We start from the raw sequence: 17454 nt of genomic DNA, 5'->3' as shown, positions 1-17454 counted from the left end.
TTAACAGAGACTTGACATTTATTGTGCAATTTTATCTCCAACAGAACATGTGGCATTCTAGAGGTATATGAGGTCATAAAATCAATACTCCAATTAGAACACCTGAAATAATTGGCTCTAGTAACAAATGTTTCTTATAATTAAAAATATTGAATGTTTAAAAAACTCTTATAACATTTTAAGTTCCTAAAAGAAATGTGCCTAACACTTAAAAAACAACTTACTTTTCTATATAAATTGTTCACAAAAAATTCTTGCTAGTCTATATTACACTATGCATTTATAGTTTTATTAACATATCCCTAGTGGGTATTAATTCTACACAGTACAATCCAATAGAAATTATTCATAGAGAATCAACAAGACTCCAACAATAAAAATATTAGGATCAATGGATTTGTCACAGTTTCTCCACAAGTGTTCATCATAGAAAATAGAGTAAAGGCAAGTTGGCCCCAGTGTTAGGCTGCTACATGAAGTTCCAGAGAGGAGAGACACAGAGGCAGTGCTTACACTGGGTAGGGGCAGGCTGGACCAGTGACCTCAACAGTTTCAGGACCCATCACACGGTCTGGCATGCCCTGTTCCCAAGAAACACAAGCCAGGCCCGCGTGGCCTTGGCAGGCTCTTGAACTTAAACACAGCCAGAGATGTTAAAGCCATAACTACAGGAAAGAATCGACAGATTACTGTATTTTCCTACAAAATCTTCACAACAGTTCTCACAGTGAAATCGTAAATTAAATCCCTCTCTTCCAAACCAGACTCATCAATCTAAGGCTACAAATACAACAAATGTGAAAAGTGAATGAAACATTAGCTCACTGATGCCCAGTGTCATTTCTAACATTTAGGAGTTCCCAAAGAGTATCACTTCACTGAGTTCAAATTTTTGCTTTTATATCCCTGCATTTTTGTACAGGAAATCTACAAAGCAGATGTGAACAAAGTAATAATTTTAATTTATTCACTACTTAAAATTTTTTTCTAGCCTTTAACATGGAATCTTATGTAAGTCATGTCTTATGCAGAAACCTGGGCAGTTACCAGAGGATATATGGTTTATAAGGTCCTATTTAAGCATCAATGTATTTTAAAGGTGGTTTTTAAGAACACAAATATCATCTTTCCCTTGATGCCATAAATTAAACAAAATCCACCCCAAAGTGTTGATGGGATCTGAGAACTTTACTTTGACTACTGGAGAAAACTGAAGTAGTCACCCTGCTTATTACTAAGCCCAAAGTGATCCTCTTAATAGTTGAGTACCTTGAACAGTGTCCTTATCAATACACTGGGATAATAACAGGAACTTACAGCCTCAGAGGATGGTCAGGAGGGTTAAAAGGAGAGAATGCATTAAAGTGCTTAGTGAGTACCTGGCGCACAAGAACTCAACGAGTATCAGTTGTAGTTACTGCTGTTGTTGTTAGTGGTTTGGGATGAGCCTAGTTTTCCAACGTGGCCAAGACCCACGTGGCCACTTATACTGCGGCAATTATTCTGAAAATGAACGGGTTTTTTAATGAGTCTTCTCAGCAGATAGATTTTCATTACAATTTGGGGAATTGATTCATAAACACCTAGACCTTGTATCAGCCAACTATGGATGGTCACGGGGAAAATGAATGTGGCCATTTTACCACAAAGATTTGGTAATTTAGTGGTTCAACAGCCAAACTAACCAAGCTGGTCATTAGGTGACCTGGACAGAGTCCAGTCCTCTCAATGCTTCTTGCAACTGAATACACTGTAGAGGGTAAAAGTGGTCTCTAATGCATAGATATTATCAGTTATGGTTTTGAATTTTACACACCAAGAGGCACGTACTCATGGGTCGTTACTTTTGCACTTCACACTGGTGTCAATCCTTCACTCTAAAAAAACAACCTAAATAGAAGACCCAATGCCATTGGCTGCCAATGCAAGTAACTTTGTAGAGGGCCATCAGCTGGGTAACATTTTCCTATTATTCCAAGAGATTATTCCAAGGGAAGAGATCTTCATTCAGTCGTTATATGACTGAAAGAAGCCATCACTGTGTTTACAATAATATACCATAGCGATACATACCGCTGTTTAGACACATTTACATTAGAGTTCTGACTCAAGCGTTCTAGTTGACATGTTTTGCCAGGCAGCTACGGCAAGTGTCGCCACATTAAACATACACCAGCAAGACTGGCACCATATGTGCAAAATCATTCTCTATTATATTTCTAGAAATTGGTATGTAAGAGCTGTGAAAAATTACAGATCTGCACTGTCAAACGACATAGCACTGAATGAGAAAAGTTACGTTTAAGTATTTCCTAAAAATAAAGTTACCCAAGAATGGGATTTTAACAAATGACTGAAATCTAAGAAAAAACGAAGGAGGTAGTGAATGGGTATTCGGTTTAGATTCTAGAGCATGGGTTTGACAGCATCCAAATGAGAGCAAATGTATGTTTGCTTTTCTGAAAATAGTGCCTGTTTCATCTTGCAGGACGCTCCCTCCATTTTCTGAAAGCAACAGAAGGGAGGACAAGACATTAAAGGTGGCAGGAAAATGGAGAAATCCAAGTTTGGATTATCGTCTAGACTCTGGATATTACAGGAGTAGCTACTGGACTTTAAAAACCATTCTATCCACATCTGACACGTGGGGTAGCCAGACCAAATAATACATCGTGACACTTTATACCCCTATAATCCTGATAAATCTTTTAGTCAATGTATTTATAACTGATGAAGAGCCAAGAAAGATCCAGAATATAAATTCACTTACTTGCTCTACAGCTGTGAAACAGTTGCCAAAGGAAAGGGCAGCAATTTTTTGCAGACATTGTCATTACCCTCCTACATTCCTGGTGAAACCTTACACAAATGGTGATAGTAACCTAAACCCTGAGGTGGAAACGGGGGGTGTAACAGAGAGATGCCCAGGGTCAAGGGCTGGATGTAATATTTTCAAGTAAAAAGTACAAACTTTAATCTTTACAGATTTCCTTCAAAGCATTTAGCATGGGGGTTAAACCATGAGATTGTGAACAGCGCATCTCGAAGACACTGTGAGAAACGTCCCTCTAGTAAAAGTGCTCACACAAAGTTCCCCTCCATGGGTTCCGGGCCTACATCCTCTGATAGGGATCACTGAGGTTATCCTGAGCCCAGCAGATCTGCATCTGGGGCTCCAGGTCAGTTTGAAAAGTAGGCATATACTCTTTGTCACAGGATTTTAATTTGGGAAAACACAAGACACATTAAGACACTCACTGTTGAGGACTCCTCTGATAGCTGGGATTAGGGGCTACAGCTAGTACTGATAAAAATGCCAAGTTTAGTCTTTCCTGTCAGGCCAGCCCTGTGACCTCCTTCTGTCATCGAGGAAGTGGAGCATAGCTGCATCCTGAGCTGTTTTCACTCAATCCATTTTACACCAACAACAGAATGACTCAAGGAGGGTTCCAAAAGCTGACATGAGACTAAGTTTCTATCCATGAAAGCAATCGGTCCAATTGCCAGACATGTAGAAAATCCAACTCAAGAAAATAAGCAACATCTTAAGGACTTCAAAGAGATCAATAGAAAGAGCAGTGAGTTCTTGGTGGTGAGCTTTTAAAATCTGGCTCCATAGAGGCCACATTGGTCTTACAAAAATAAGTGAACATCGTTTGCAAGCCCTGATTTACAAATCAGGTGACCATGCAGGCAACCACCATGAAGCAGGTTAACATAGCAGCCTTAAAGCTCAAATGGTGGCATGGACCAGACTTGAAGGAGAGGACATGGCAGAATATCCAAGCAGATGCTGTGCCACAGTCCAAGTGACCATCAGCATCTGGCTAAAGGAACACAGCTAGCGGGTGAAGGATGTAGTGGGACACCTGACCCGGGGCACATACTCTTAGGTACCAGGCCCGGGAGAAGCATTACAACTGGCTGTGTGATGTGAGTAAGCCACTCATCTTTCTGGGACTTGGTTTCCCCATGCGCGTTAAGAGATGGCCAACATGTAGTTCCAATACTTTGGAATCCGTGAAGTACTGGAAAACAGCTGATAGACAAATAATCCACCTGGGATGGTGGGAAGGGAGGGAGACCAGGTGTGCCTGTGGAGCAAAGGCTGTGAGCAACCATGTAGCTTGGGAGCAGAGCTACCCAGTAGCCTTCTCGGGTGATGATAATTACAGCCAAACAGAAAGTTCCCGTCACGCTCTCTCACAGCAGTGGTGCGAGTCCTTCATCTTTAAACATGTCAACACGCAAGGCTACAGAGAGTGAGGGCAGAGAGGCTCTCCTCATCACCCACACTCAAGACCAGCATGACACAGAGCTCCACCATGATGGGCAGATGTGAAGACATGCCGAATTCTGAAGCTTGCAAGAAAACGTACGAGTTGGAAGTTTTTTTTTAAGCAGTAGTCAAATATTATTGCTAAAGGAAAAAAAGGACATTGAACTCAGCACTAAGGGTAACTGAAACCTAATGCAAAAAAGCAAAGGTAAGTTGGAAATACAGATAATAATTTTCTTCTGGCCAAGATTTCCTCTCACCAAAGAATCTTGTAAGGCGTGGACTTCTCAGACCTCTAAAAACTTTTCAAAAAGTCTCTTTCTTCCGTGGATGGCCAAAGAACAGTTGTTCCCTGGTTCCCAACCAACATCACATTTGCCCTTATCATTTCTTTTACTTACAAATGTTAGCTAACTTGTCCAAAACGGGATTGAAATATTAGTTCTCCCCACACCACTGAACAGATCTGACAAAGAACCAGCTCTATAAACACTAAAGTTTTTAATGGATGAAACTAATAATCATAACAAAAGCTAAAGAAAGACCGTTTCCAGGGCTGTGCATATAGCTGGTGCTAAGTACTGAGCATAAAGGGTAACTTACTGTCTCACAGAAAATGGTCACAAAAACCTCCTCTTTATAAATGGATGCTCCTAAACTTTCAGTGAATTTCCAACCCATTTTCAAAGCCCTTAGTCATGTTTGTAGAGAACATTAATAACCTGCAGTAACTTCTGCCCATGTAGCCCTATACTCTACAAAGAATGTAACCATCGGATCTGTGTGATGGAGGAAGCCTCTCCTGCCATCCAAATATGAAGCCCTCAGAAAGATTCTAGCACCTCCACAGTATTTATAGGTAAGGAATGCTCTCAAAGACAGTACTAATTTCCCAGAAGGAGCTCAACAAATTAAACAGGGGAACACAAGTGGGAGTGCTTTAGTGTTAACTTAGCCAGAGCTTGTCGCTCAAGGGAACACTGAGCGGGAAGGAGGCACAAAACATTGGGACGAAACATTTTCATTGGTGACAAGTAACAAAAGTTTGGTGCAAACTGTAAAGATCAACTCAGCAGAGAGACCCTCACATTTCAGAGAAATTACAGACAAGCCTATTGCATAGCTGTCAGAACGGCCTCGAAGCTGTGTGTATACAATTCCAGAACATCTGGTCAATTCAGGGAGTCCCATCAGTCACACCACTTGTTTGCTCTTCAGTGCACCAAACAACTAATTGACTGAAATTCTCATCGCTCAGCCCATCACTCTGGCAATGTGTCAACAGAACCTGAGTTAAGGCCGTGGAAACTGTGGGTCTATGAACCTACAAAATTAAGCATTTGAAGGGGTTTTGGATCCTGGAGGTTTCTTGACTGACATAATAATGAAAGCTTGCTGTTTGTAAACCCCAGAGATCATGTAGGGCCTTTCTAATCAACATGGTAGAATTTTAGGGGGTTAAAATAACTGAAAAAGAACCCAGCTGATTTCCAGTTAATCACTGTCTGGCAGTGCCTTTTCTCTGGCTTGTTTTTAATATAGGCTTTATCAAGGTAGAAACAGCATACAATGTCACCTAACCTAGGTCTTCGCTGAGAAGTATGAATTCAAGTCTTTGTAAACTATAGACAACTAATTTGAATTAAAGTAAGAGAATGTTTGTTCATTGTCCCTTAAAATAACTCCATGTCTCTACCTCCTCTCATGGGCAGGGACTCTAACTCAATCTTCTGTGAGGACCAGCTCTGCTCAGGAAGCAGCACTTACTTGAAGATTTCAGACAGCTGATCAGGAGGAGCTCACCTACTCTTTTTACCTCCACTGTCTAGCTAGTAATCATTCCAAATCTCGTTTGTTTCTTTCTATAATATCCCGAAAGTCTGTTGCAGGTTCCAGAGACTTCCCAAATAACCCTAAAATGGATTTCTATTTGGGAAGTGTGGCAGTAGGTCAAAAGAGTTAAGGTTAGGGATGTGGACAGTCTGACAGGAGGACATGCTTTGGACTCTCAGGTGATGATAACAGGACATTGACAACTGGAACTCTTCGGAGGACCAGCTACTACAGTGTAAAGATTTTGTCCACTAATCCCCAGACCCATCCTGGGAATTTTTATTGAAGACCTCATCCTGGGAAGCCTGGTGATCGATCCCTTCATAAAACGAGCCACCGTTGTGCAGGAAAGTCCCTACTGCCCGCCCCTGCCGGGCATGACCCACAGCGTCGCTGAACACTTTGTTTATTTGTTCCTCAGAGGGCATCCACCAGTCGGGGTTGGAGGTACAGTGCATCCTAATGAATTCTGTGGGAATAAACACAACAATAAAGAGAGAGAGAGAAAAACAACTGGTTTTTGCAGAAAATGACAGATGCTGCTTAAACATTTACAGAAGCTCTACAAGAAATCTTTATGGGAAATCCAATGTAATGCTATGATGATGTCACTCCTTAGACTCAACTCACTACATGTAAGTTTTCTACTCATGTGCAAAAGTACAAATCCTCCTAAGCAACATCTCCTATCGAAATGAAAGGTAAATGTGATCTGTAAGATGTACGAGATACACCACGCTTGGTAAGAGTTATGAAGTACATTTCAAACCTATGGTGGCATCTGTTCACATTTTTAGAATGTTAACTATTTCTGGAAACACAGCAAATATTGTTGGCATGGTATTCTTTAAGCTGCCACTAATCTGCAGATTAAGTGCAACAGGATTAACAAAATCTCAATGACTGAGAAACTGCCCAAATTGTAGCTCAGAACAGATTTTCACATTCTCAACATGTATCATAGGTTATGCTTATTTCTCTCATTAGAATGTCCATACATGTACTGACAAATTATTTCTTACATCAGATTTCTTCTAAATACTTAATTTCACCAGAAGGCAATCAGCATGCCTAGAAGGGTACATATATAGAAAGTAGCCAAGGCTCCCATAAAATAAACTCGGCTTCCAAATGACCTATTCTTCCTGTTTTCTCAGGGGGTCAGGCCACAGGCATAACTCCTACCTGGCTATTTTAATATGAGCCCTTATAAACTGAAGTGAGCATTTTGGAAAAAGTTCTAAGTCAAACTGTGTTATTTTTGCATAGCTGATTCTAAGTCCAATGTGACTATTATTTACACAGATTCCTCTCCAACACCGCTCCCTCTACAAGACAATCCGTCTGGTTGTAGGACTGGATTTGTCTAAAATTACTGCGTGCAATTCTGGCCCTATCTGCCTTTGGGAGATGCTGATGCTTTTCAAGTACTTGGACCTCAAAAATCTCAAGAACTGAACTGTGCCCATCTTAGTAGATAGAGTCTAGCTCAGCCGAGAAGCAGGGGCATCACTGAGTTCACTGGCATTCCCTTCAATTTTGTTCCTGGGGTGAGAACCTCGCTCATCTCACCGGGGTCCCAGCCTTGGTTACCTTCCTCAAGGGAAATAACAATGTTTATTCAGCAACTCATCCTCCAAAACTGCCAGAATCAGATGGCTTATCCTTGGGTGCAGGCCTGGGAAACACTGAAGGCTAACTCCCTGATCCTCTTCTGTCCCCCTCACACCCCTACTGTATTTAGTAAGTATTCAATAACTGTTGTAGTTTCCCGTCGTCTCTGTCCAGACTCTTCACTCCTATCAGCAGGAGGATTTAAAAGCTAAGGAATGAGGACACTGTGACCTTGCAACTCTGAGAATGTGCCCGCTCTATGACACCTCTCAACCTCCACCTTCTCCTTAGTGTCTGTTGCTGACACAGGACTTTCTCTAATATTGTGGTAAAGACTATTAAAAACTAAATGCAGAGTTCACTCTGTTACACAGATAGGAAGCATCTTCACAGGCCCTCTTCCCTCTAAGGTCAGACCACCTTCAGGAAGGGTCAACCTGCAGTTTGGTTCCATTTCAGAAAGCACCCTGTTTTCAAAGTGTCCAATGGTCTGAGGTTTCCTTGGCTGTTCTAATCTTGCTCACAACAGGGATGTCCACCTTGGGAATCACCAGGTCTAAACCTTTATGAAAGGGATGCCATCTGGGTCACAGGAAGGCCTTAGGATTTCAGCCTTTGGGACAAGCATATAAACACTCTAATTGGCTGCCCCTGACACAAACAGTCACCACGTTCTGCCTGTGTATTCTCCACCCATGGGCTGGGTGGAAGCCTGTGGCTGTGTCCCAAGGTGAGGCACGAGCTGGAGAATGTAGATTCTGGTCAGCCAACCTGGACTTTGTCAGTGTCACGGTGGGTCAGGCAACATGCTCAGGGCAGCAGCACTGTGCTTTGGGATGCATGTTAATCCCCCAGTTTCACTGACTTGCTGGTTAAAATGTAAACCATTTAGTAAGAATTTCTGGAAAGGGATACAATTGTGAGGCCTCTTGTCCTGACTCCCCTTATAAGCCCCAGGGCAACTTCTTGGAGTACAGTGTTCCCAGGAGCGCCCCAATCTCACAAATGCCTCTGTCACTCTTGGTGAGTAACGCTGTCAGCTCTAATGATGTTGAGAAATAAAGGAAACTCTGGCTTAGTCTGCTAAGACCCTGGAAATTTCCATCACCCACTGAGTAGGTGGAATTTTCAGACTGGCCAACAGGCGGTGCTCTGGCTCACCCATGCCTAGGGGACACTGGGGTTTTCACTCCTGGTGGTTTTCTCAAGGATGGGCCACCTGAACCAGAATCACCAGCAATGCATGCCTCTCTCACTCCTACTCCAGACGTGCTAAATCGGAAGCCTGGGGGCTGGAGGGGAGGCACTGAGGAATTGCAGCGGCTAACAAAATCTACACATGTCTTAGGCACCCTGATGTTGCTGAATACTGTGGGCATCCTGGGAGGGAATGCTGGAGTGTCCTTTCTGAAAACAAGGCCTCATCAGTAATGATGTTTCTTCACTGTCATTTCTTCGCCAGGAAATATTTTGATCCCTGTCTCAAGTAAATTATTAATAAGCTTTTCCAACCAATAAAATTACCAGTGAATTATAAAGGTTAATGTTTGAGCCTTTCGATGTGAATCTGTCATGTGTGATCAGTGTTCCTGGTGGCACTCTAATGTTTCTACTTGTCTAAATCTGTGTTTAATTGCACCTGCTGAATCAACTGTGTAGCTCTTGATTCCTCCTTCTCACCCTCTGCCTGGCCTACCACAGTGTAGATCAGCTGCAAAGTCATCAGTTGTTAATACTGAGGAAATGGTAGCATCTAAGTAGTATTTTTAATATAGAAACTTCAAAAATGCTGACAAAATAAAGTTTGATGGGGCCAGGAATACTTTAGGCACCCCAATTTTAAGGGAAATTAATTCTAAATAAATTTAATAAGGAGTTAGGTGCAAGTACTCTTGAGGAGGTAGCTGGCGGGTGGTGGGAGGCACAAGCTGCAAATGGAAATGGGATATATCATTTTACTAATTTTTGGCAAATTCCACGTCCTCTCTTCCTCCGTGCATTTCCCAATGCTCCAGTTTTGCTGGAGGTGGCCTTCTGTGGCAGCAAAGAAACTCTAGATTTAAAGCGTGAAACATGAGGTGCTATGCAATGCTTATGTGCCACTAAGTGAGAACGCCAAGGCTAAAGCAAACGAAGGTGTTTTAAAGAACTTCTCGATACCAAGTAGATGGGCCACATGAAGCCTAGAAAGGTCTCAGCGGAAAAAACCAAAATACAGTAAAGGCTGAACACTTGCACGGGGGAGCCACAGCCAATGCAGTGAAATGAGATCACAGATGGTGACACTGAGCGGAAGGATGCAGTACCTCGGAGGCATGTTACTTTAACTGGATCCAGAGGGCGTCTTTCAGGACCTGTCTCTCCTGACTGCACTGACCTTTTCCTTTTCCCAAGGCCGCATGAGTACTTAAGCTCATCGGTTGTGAAAACAAATCTGATGAGGTATCGAAGGAGCCGTCTCCCATCTTTCTTTGAAGAATTTACCGCCTCGTCCCACTGTTTGCTCGTTATGTAGACAGGATAGTTGTTCAACAGCTGCTTGCTTCCCTGGAAAAGCCAAGTATTTTCTCATTACCTTAACTTAGCCAGCCAGCCAGCCAGCCAGCCAAGGCGATCTCCATTTCAAAGGCAAACATGCTTTTTAACCAAGTGGCTCTGCTGACAATGAACCAGGTACTGAAGAGCACAGGTAATTGCTCACACTGAGAACGGGCACTTTTCAAATTACATTTGCATTTTCTATAACAAGAGCCAATGAGGTATAATGAACACCTTTGAAAGAGGAGCTATTTATAACTTGCATTTTAACAGGTAGGTTAAAATGTGTCAAGATCCAATGACAGGGAACAGTATTTAAATATAACCCGTAACTTTCCTTTTCAATCTATTAAAATATGCAAAAATGACTTTGAAGAGTGTGATCAAACAGGTCTCTTCATCCTTTGGTTGGCGGTTAAGTATTTTTAGAAATGATGCTGGTGGTCTATTTTCATAAGGTATTTATTACTTGTGCTTAATTCGCCTAACACCTGATAGCCACTGCATAACAGTGGAAATGACATTAAAAAGTGAATTTAAAAAAGGGAGAATTGTGAAAACTAAAGAAAAAAAAATCAATAACGCAAACCAGGTTTCCTCAAATTATAGCTTCTGCAAATGCCACTATGTCAACTCAAAATTTTTCTTCCTTTTCATCTTCTTAATTTATGTCTGCTATAAAATTCCCAGGCTCAATAGCTGCAGTGGGACTAATTACAGGAATTTCTGTAACATTTATAAGCCATGTTTAGTCAATTCCACCTACACAACCATTACTTTAGTTCTGGTTGTCCATAAAATTCTACAGTCCAGGACAAATTAATTAACCCATGATCTTAGTTTTAATGTACTCCTTCCCTAGTAATTAAGGTGTACAAAATAAAGAAAAACTCATTCAGTTTTACAACTCTGCAAATTTACTACAGGTTATAAATTTGGCACTGTTTGGGTCTGATAGGGTTTTATTTCAAAAACTGCTGTTAGTTGAGCACTGAGAAGGGCAAATGGCACAGGACCCAGGAGGAAAGGTGCAGACAAGACTGTCCCCTAAAGCTGCATGGAATCACACCTGGGGAAAGTCATCACCACACTGTTCACACTTCCTTGAACTAGAAGGAGTGTGGCTCAGGTTCCTTGTTATAAGGGAGGCAGCTGAGGCACACGGTTTGTACTCTGAATTTTGACCAGCTGCAGTCTGAACTGAATCTTGGTTCCAGGTGTTATTTGTGTTTCTTGAGCAAGAGACTTCAACTGGTTGCACCAAAGTTTCCCTGTTTATAAAATGGGAAGAACTAAATTATCGTGGGTTTAAGACTTGAGTATAGGGGAGCATGAACCAAGACTTGGCTCTGGTGCTGTAAATGATCACAGATGGGCAAGAGCCCAGAGGTTCAGAAAGGGTCCCCTCAGCCCAGGCTGCTCTCTCACAGCCCGGGGTGAGAGATGGAGGGATGATAGGAGTCTGAGGTAGCACAGAGAAGCAAGGAGGAAAGATACAGAATCCAGGAGGGCAGGCAACTATTCCAGTGAGCCAGGGTGTGGGGGACTGAAGAGTCAAGGTGATTCCCAGGTGAAATGGCAGTGTCCTTCACAAAGACAAGGAACAGAGAGAGGGTCACGGCATGGAGAAGGAGACAGATTGCAAGGAAGAGAATTCTCCTGCTTCCCATGCACAGGGAGAAAAGGGTTTACCAGGGTTGTGATTAGTGGAGCTCTCAGGACAACAGGGTGGGGCCCGAGGAAGGTGGAATCCAGGGCTGGTTGCCTCAGACCACAGATTGTGTCAAAAAGTATTTCTGTGGAAGAACATTACTGATAACCGCCACCATTTACACAATCAGCGATGCACAGACTGAGGCTAGCCCCGTGCACTCTGGGGCCTTGGCCTCTTCGCTGCTCACACGTGGTGCTGCCAGTACCCTTGCAGAGCCGGGCTCTGGGGCAGGCCTCAGACAGGTGACCAACATGGAAGCTTCAGCTCTGTCAAACTAAGGATAATGATCCCCGCTTGCAGCTTTGTGGTGGGGAAACCACCCATCTCCCCACCTGAAGATAAGCCCATGAGGGCTGGGGTTTTTAGTCTGTGCTTTACTCAATGCCTTATTCTCAGGGCTGAGAACAGTGTCCGACACACAGTAGGTGCAGTGAATATCTGTACAATGACTGATGCAGTAGATGCTAGTGTGGCTGCTATGAAGCACACGCTCAAGAATGGTGGCTACAATGAAGAGTTCTTTCTTGTTTTCTTTCTCTCTCTTTTTACTGCTGCAGCACTGGGACATTTCGTGAAGAGCTTCTAATGAATAGAAATGGGCAGAGTGAAAGATCTTTAAGGAGAGCAACAAAGACAAGGGGCCATTAAAAGCTGGTACTAGGGACAGAGGGCTTCTGCCAATATTTAATTTAAGATCATCCTTTCAGTGATGGTCCTTGTAAGTACACCTGTCAGCCTCAGAAAAGGAGACTGAGCAGTGGGTTGTTAAACCTTTTACTTATTTAATGTTGTGCAAGTTTTTTTTATTATTAAAAAATATTTTTAATGTTTGTTTACTTTTGACAGAAAGAGAGAGTAACAGAGTGAGAGCAGGGAAGGGGCAGAGAGAGAGGGAGACACAGAATCTGAAGCAGGCTCCAGGCTCCGAGCTGTCAGCACAGAGCCTGACGTGGGGCTCCAACTCATGAATCGCGAGATCATGACCTGAACCAAAGTCGGACGCTTAGCCAACTGAGCCACTCAGGAGCCTCAAATACTGTGCAAGTTTTAAAAACAGCTTTCCCGGGGCGCCTGGGTGGCTCAGTCGGTTGGGCGTCTGACTTCGGCTCAGGTCATGATCTCGCAGTTCATGGGTTCGAGCCCCACGTTGGACTCTGTGCTGACGGCTCAGAGCCTGGAGCCTGCTTTGGATTCTGTGTCTCCCTCTCTCTCTGACCCTCCCCCATTCATGCTCTTTCTCTGTCTCACAAATAAATAAACGTTAAAAAAATTTTTTTAAATAAATAAATAAATAAAAACAGCTTTCCCTTGGGTGTCTGAGCTCATTGGGCAAGACAGGGTTCCTGTAACTGTTTTGCCAAGGATGTTAAATCCTTTTCCAAGGTCTCACAAGACAAAAGGTGGAACTAGGAACCTGATCCTTGAATTCAGAGCCCACCCCTAAGACCAGGGTTGAATCTGTTTCAAGATGAGAGGTGCTGGAGATGAGGGAGCTCAGAAACCAAGGAATGAACTTTCTCAAATCCTTAAAAAGAATCCACTCGTACAGAAGAGCTCAACAGCTCTCCAAAAAATGAAGCTCTCCATAAGTGTAGAAATACCATTTGGAGGTAATTTTCTTAAAAAAAAAAAAGAAAAAAAAGGAAAAGCAGGAAGAAAGTAATTTACAGCCCTAAACAACCCAGATGCTCCCTGTTTTAAGGATGAGATTTACCATACTGTTTTATTTTTTTTAATGTTTATTTATTTTTGAGAGAGAGAATGTGAGCAAGGGAGGGGCAGAGAAAGAGGGAGACACAGAATCTGAAGCAGGCTCCAGGCTCTGGGCTGTTAGCACAGAGCCCGAGGCGGGGCTCGGACCCATGGACCGTGAGATCATGACCTGAGCCGAAGTCAGATGCTTAACCAAACTGAGCCATCCAGGAACCCTGAGATTTACCATACTGCTTTACCATAGTTAATAGAAATAAAATGTGATCAATATTGAGAAAATGCCCACATGCCTGAAATGACAGTAAAAACAGAATAATGGCGATGATGGGTAATAAAAAAGTTTGAATATTCCTATCCACAGGAAATGTAGATATGTCCCTTTTTTATGTTTTCATAAATTCTGATTGCATAGTCTCTTCAATTAGCCACCAACAGGTTATTAAACTCTCATCTATAAATCACTTTGAAAAAACCAAAATAAAAAGCATTCATTTAATGCATTCACAGACTCAAACAAATGGAAGACATATTACTTAACACTTAAGTAACTTCTGAATTACTCTTAGGAACAATGTGCTCTGTGAGCACAGAGAGGGTATGGCAATCAGGGAGAACTTCTTGGAGGAAGTGGGCTTTTTAGAAGTGTTTTTCTGTATAATAGAAATATCAGGTTGGGAAATGTGGACCCTATTCTAGGGAGTAAACAAAGGATTTCAAGCATGTGACATTTATTCTGGAATAAATACTGGTTTAGAAAACTAACTTCCTAGTGTGGAGAAAGGAGAAGAATATGTTGCATAGTCCAGGTAAAAAGTGTGGGGAGAGAGGTAGAGAAAAGAGACACTACTCAATGTAGCTGTGGAACAAGCAGATGTCAGGAATGAGGAAGGAATCAGTAATGCCTCAGAAATTTCTGCCTGGGGTTGTTGCTGCCTTTACTGCAGAGAAAACAGGGGTAGGGATGGGCATTCAGAGGCCATGCCATGAGTTTGAGGGTGCAAGAGCATTCCATTGTTGGTCAGCAGTTGGACACAGTGGCTGGGAGTTGGGGACTGGTGGCCCAGATCTAGATTTGGGACTTGTTAACCTGCATGTAGCTGGTGTTCAGAGAGCGAACATAACTGACTGGAGAAGGGCAGTGGATGGTGAGAGAGGGAGATGAAAGGTGACACTCTGGGGAAATGGTGGATGGAAAAGGACAAGGAAGGAGAAGACAGTCCTGACACTGAGTCCAAGAGAAAGCATGGAGCAGAAAGGTGAGGTCCTGGGGATAATGGGAGCTGGAAAAAGGGCCCCTGCACTGGCGCTGGGAATGTCCCCAGGGCCACTTGCAGAGGACTCTGGTAAGTAGTCAAGGTGCAGCCAGATTCTTGGGGGCAAAAGAGCAAGCTGGAAACCAAGAATGGAGTAACAAATACAGACCAGTCTTTCAAGTGTTTTAATCTCTAAAGAAATGAGGTGACCATTCTGCAAGTGCCTTCAATGACAGGCACTGGAGACATGGCCCAACCTCCAAGGAGCCTGCCTGATGCATGGTGGTGCACAGTGGAAGGGTAGACAGAGACTGCAGTGCGTGATGGAAAGAGAAAGAAAAGATGATAATGGAGGGAGTGTGGGAGCATCAAGGGAAGGCCGAGTTTCATGGTGTTTGATACTCAGAGGAGTGACCCGGTAAATCAGTGCACAAGACAAGGAATAACTGATGGCACAAAGCCCCAGAAGGGGGAGGGCAACATGGATGAAAGAACAGGCGTGGATGGGTAGCCCCAACAAGGGGCAGGGGCATGGCTTCCTGGGGGCACCAGGTGTGCCAGAAGGTAGGAATCAGTGCAGCAGAATTCACCGGATTGACTTCAACTTGGTATCGCTTACTTTTCTGCAGAATTCAAGAGAGGGAGGGTGGTGGCCCCAGGGACGGGGCACTGGAGGAAAGGGGCAGACACTCTGAAGTAGCTCCTCCAAACTTCAGGGAAAGGGAGTGACTGCCAAACATGTCTCATGCCACAGGTGAGTTTCCATGTCTTTTCATTCTCTGGTCTATTTTATGTGCAGAAAAGTGGGGAGTGGTGTTTTCTTGTCTATCTTCAGCAGCGAGGCATGGGGTCAGGGTGGGAATGGCAGGTGTGAGGCTGGATCTATGAAGTGGATAGCACAAGGATAGAATTTTTTAATTTTTTAATATTTATTTTTGAGAGAGAGAGAGAGAGAGAGAGAGACAGAGAGAGAGAGAGAGAGACAGAGAGACAGAGAGAGAATGGGGGAGGGGGAGACAGAGAATTTGAAGCAGAATCCAGGCTCTGAGCTGTCAGCACAGAGCCCGATGTGGGGCTCAAACTCACGAACCATGAGATCATAACCTGAGCCGAAGTCAGACGCTTAACTGACTGAGCCACCCAGACGCCCCTTGAGAAAGGAATTTCAAGATGATTTCAACTAGACACAGCCAGTATGGAAGGATGTGTGAAGACGAGATGAGAAGGTCCACAGCCTGCCGTCACCAGTGAACAATTCACCTTGCCAAAAGAAGCAAACTACGTAAAAAGAGCTGACATACTGCTATCAATCTAGGACATTTCTAACCTCAGCACCATACAGTGCTGTTGTTACTTCCACTGGATTTAGGTTCTAAAGTCTGTATGATTAAAACAACATATTTCAAAACCGAGCCTTGAAAATCTTGTAAAAATGTACCATGTTTAAACTGACATGCCATTACCAACAGAACAGACCCTTTCTCCTACACTTTGGAAGGGGCTGTGGTTGCTCCTACCAAGGTCCAGAGGAAGAAATGCTCATGTTTCAGAGCCCGGGGTCTGGTGAACACCCATCTAAAAATCAAGAAGTGTGGGAGGTGCCTTAGAGCAAGAGGTTTTTTGGAATACTGGCTCTCCCAGAGAAGGGCAGGCTGGTGTTTCCCATTTCAGCCCCTGTGCTGCAAGAATGCCAAAAGACTTGCCTATGCCATTTAAACTGGCATTTCTTTACCGCCCCCTCTCAAGAGTACAGCGTTGAATCTTGGTGAGTCAAGTACACGCATGATCTTCCTCCAAAGTACATGGACTCATAGGTAATAAGCACCACAGACCTCAGACAGTCAAAAATGTGTCTTGCCGGCCATCTGTTCTGGCGCATCCGTGGAAGCTATTGAGAAGCTTGGTCTGAAGGAAACTTCAGACAGAATGATGTCTACCTTCTTCCCTAGGAACCTACCTCGGCGGGCTGGTCGGCTGGCTGGGGGATCAGGAGCTGGTTGTGATGCTGCAGCACAGTCTTCAAATAATCCAGAACGGTCTGGCAGGGCACTGGGTGGGAGAGATGGCAACGATTACTAAACATTAGCTACCCCGGGACAAGGAAATCAAAAGCTTTAAAGTTTGAAGAGATTTTTGATGTAAACATCTAAATAAAAAAAGACTTATTTTCTAAAGGAAATAGAATCTTCTTTCATTTGACATCCGTAGTTATTTCAGTTTGTAAATACAGAACAGATGCTATGATTTGGGGAGAATTTTTAGGCTCAGCACAATTCACTGAAAACTTTCAAGTCATACTTACTCTAAGATGGATTTGGGTCAATAATATGATCAATGAACCAGAAGATATGTATCTTGACTTCTTTGACTCAAATTGTAACATCAGCACTCAGTGATGTTTTTTAAAATCAAGGTACTGCAAACTAATGTTTTGCCAGTTTTTAATTAATAATATAATGCCCAATTTTACTGACAGATTCATTCCTAGCTCTGCAAGCAAGCAGGAATGC

At 43.1% G+C, this 17454-nt stretch overlaps 1 protein-coding gene across 4 annotated transcripts in view; it reads right to left on the bottom strand.

Annotated features, from left to right (window-relative positions):
- Window positions 1-17454, bottom strand: part of BEND4 (BEN domain containing 4) — a 38504-nt gene continuing 21050 nt past the window's right edge. For 2 of the 4 annotated variants that reach the window (XM_011281896.4, XM_023253153.2), the window contains 3 exons: window positions 16902-16993; window positions 10033-10273; window positions 1-6581 (listed from right to left, as the gene is read on the bottom strand). In XM_011281896.4, coding sequence (XP_011280198.2) covers window positions 6364-6581; window positions 10033-10273; window positions 16902-16993 — 551 coding nt within the window. In that variant the 3' untranslated portion in view covers window positions 1-6363. The remainder of the gene's footprint in view (window positions 6582-10032; window positions 10274-16901; window positions 16994-17454) is intronic. The other 2 variants (XM_023253154.2, XM_023253155.2) reach the window with 2 other exon arrangements.

This window comes from Felis catus, chromosome B1 (genome assembly GCF_018350175.1).
Source record: "Felis catus isolate Fca126 chromosome B1, F.catus_Fca126_mat1.0, whole genome shotgun sequence".
In the NCBI taxonomy this organism is placed as follows: Eukaryota; Metazoa; Chordata; class Mammalia; order Carnivora; family Felidae; genus Felis; species Felis catus.
The sequence above is the reverse complement of the archived record's forward strand: the minus strand, read 5'-3'. Positions and strand labels throughout refer to the sequence as shown.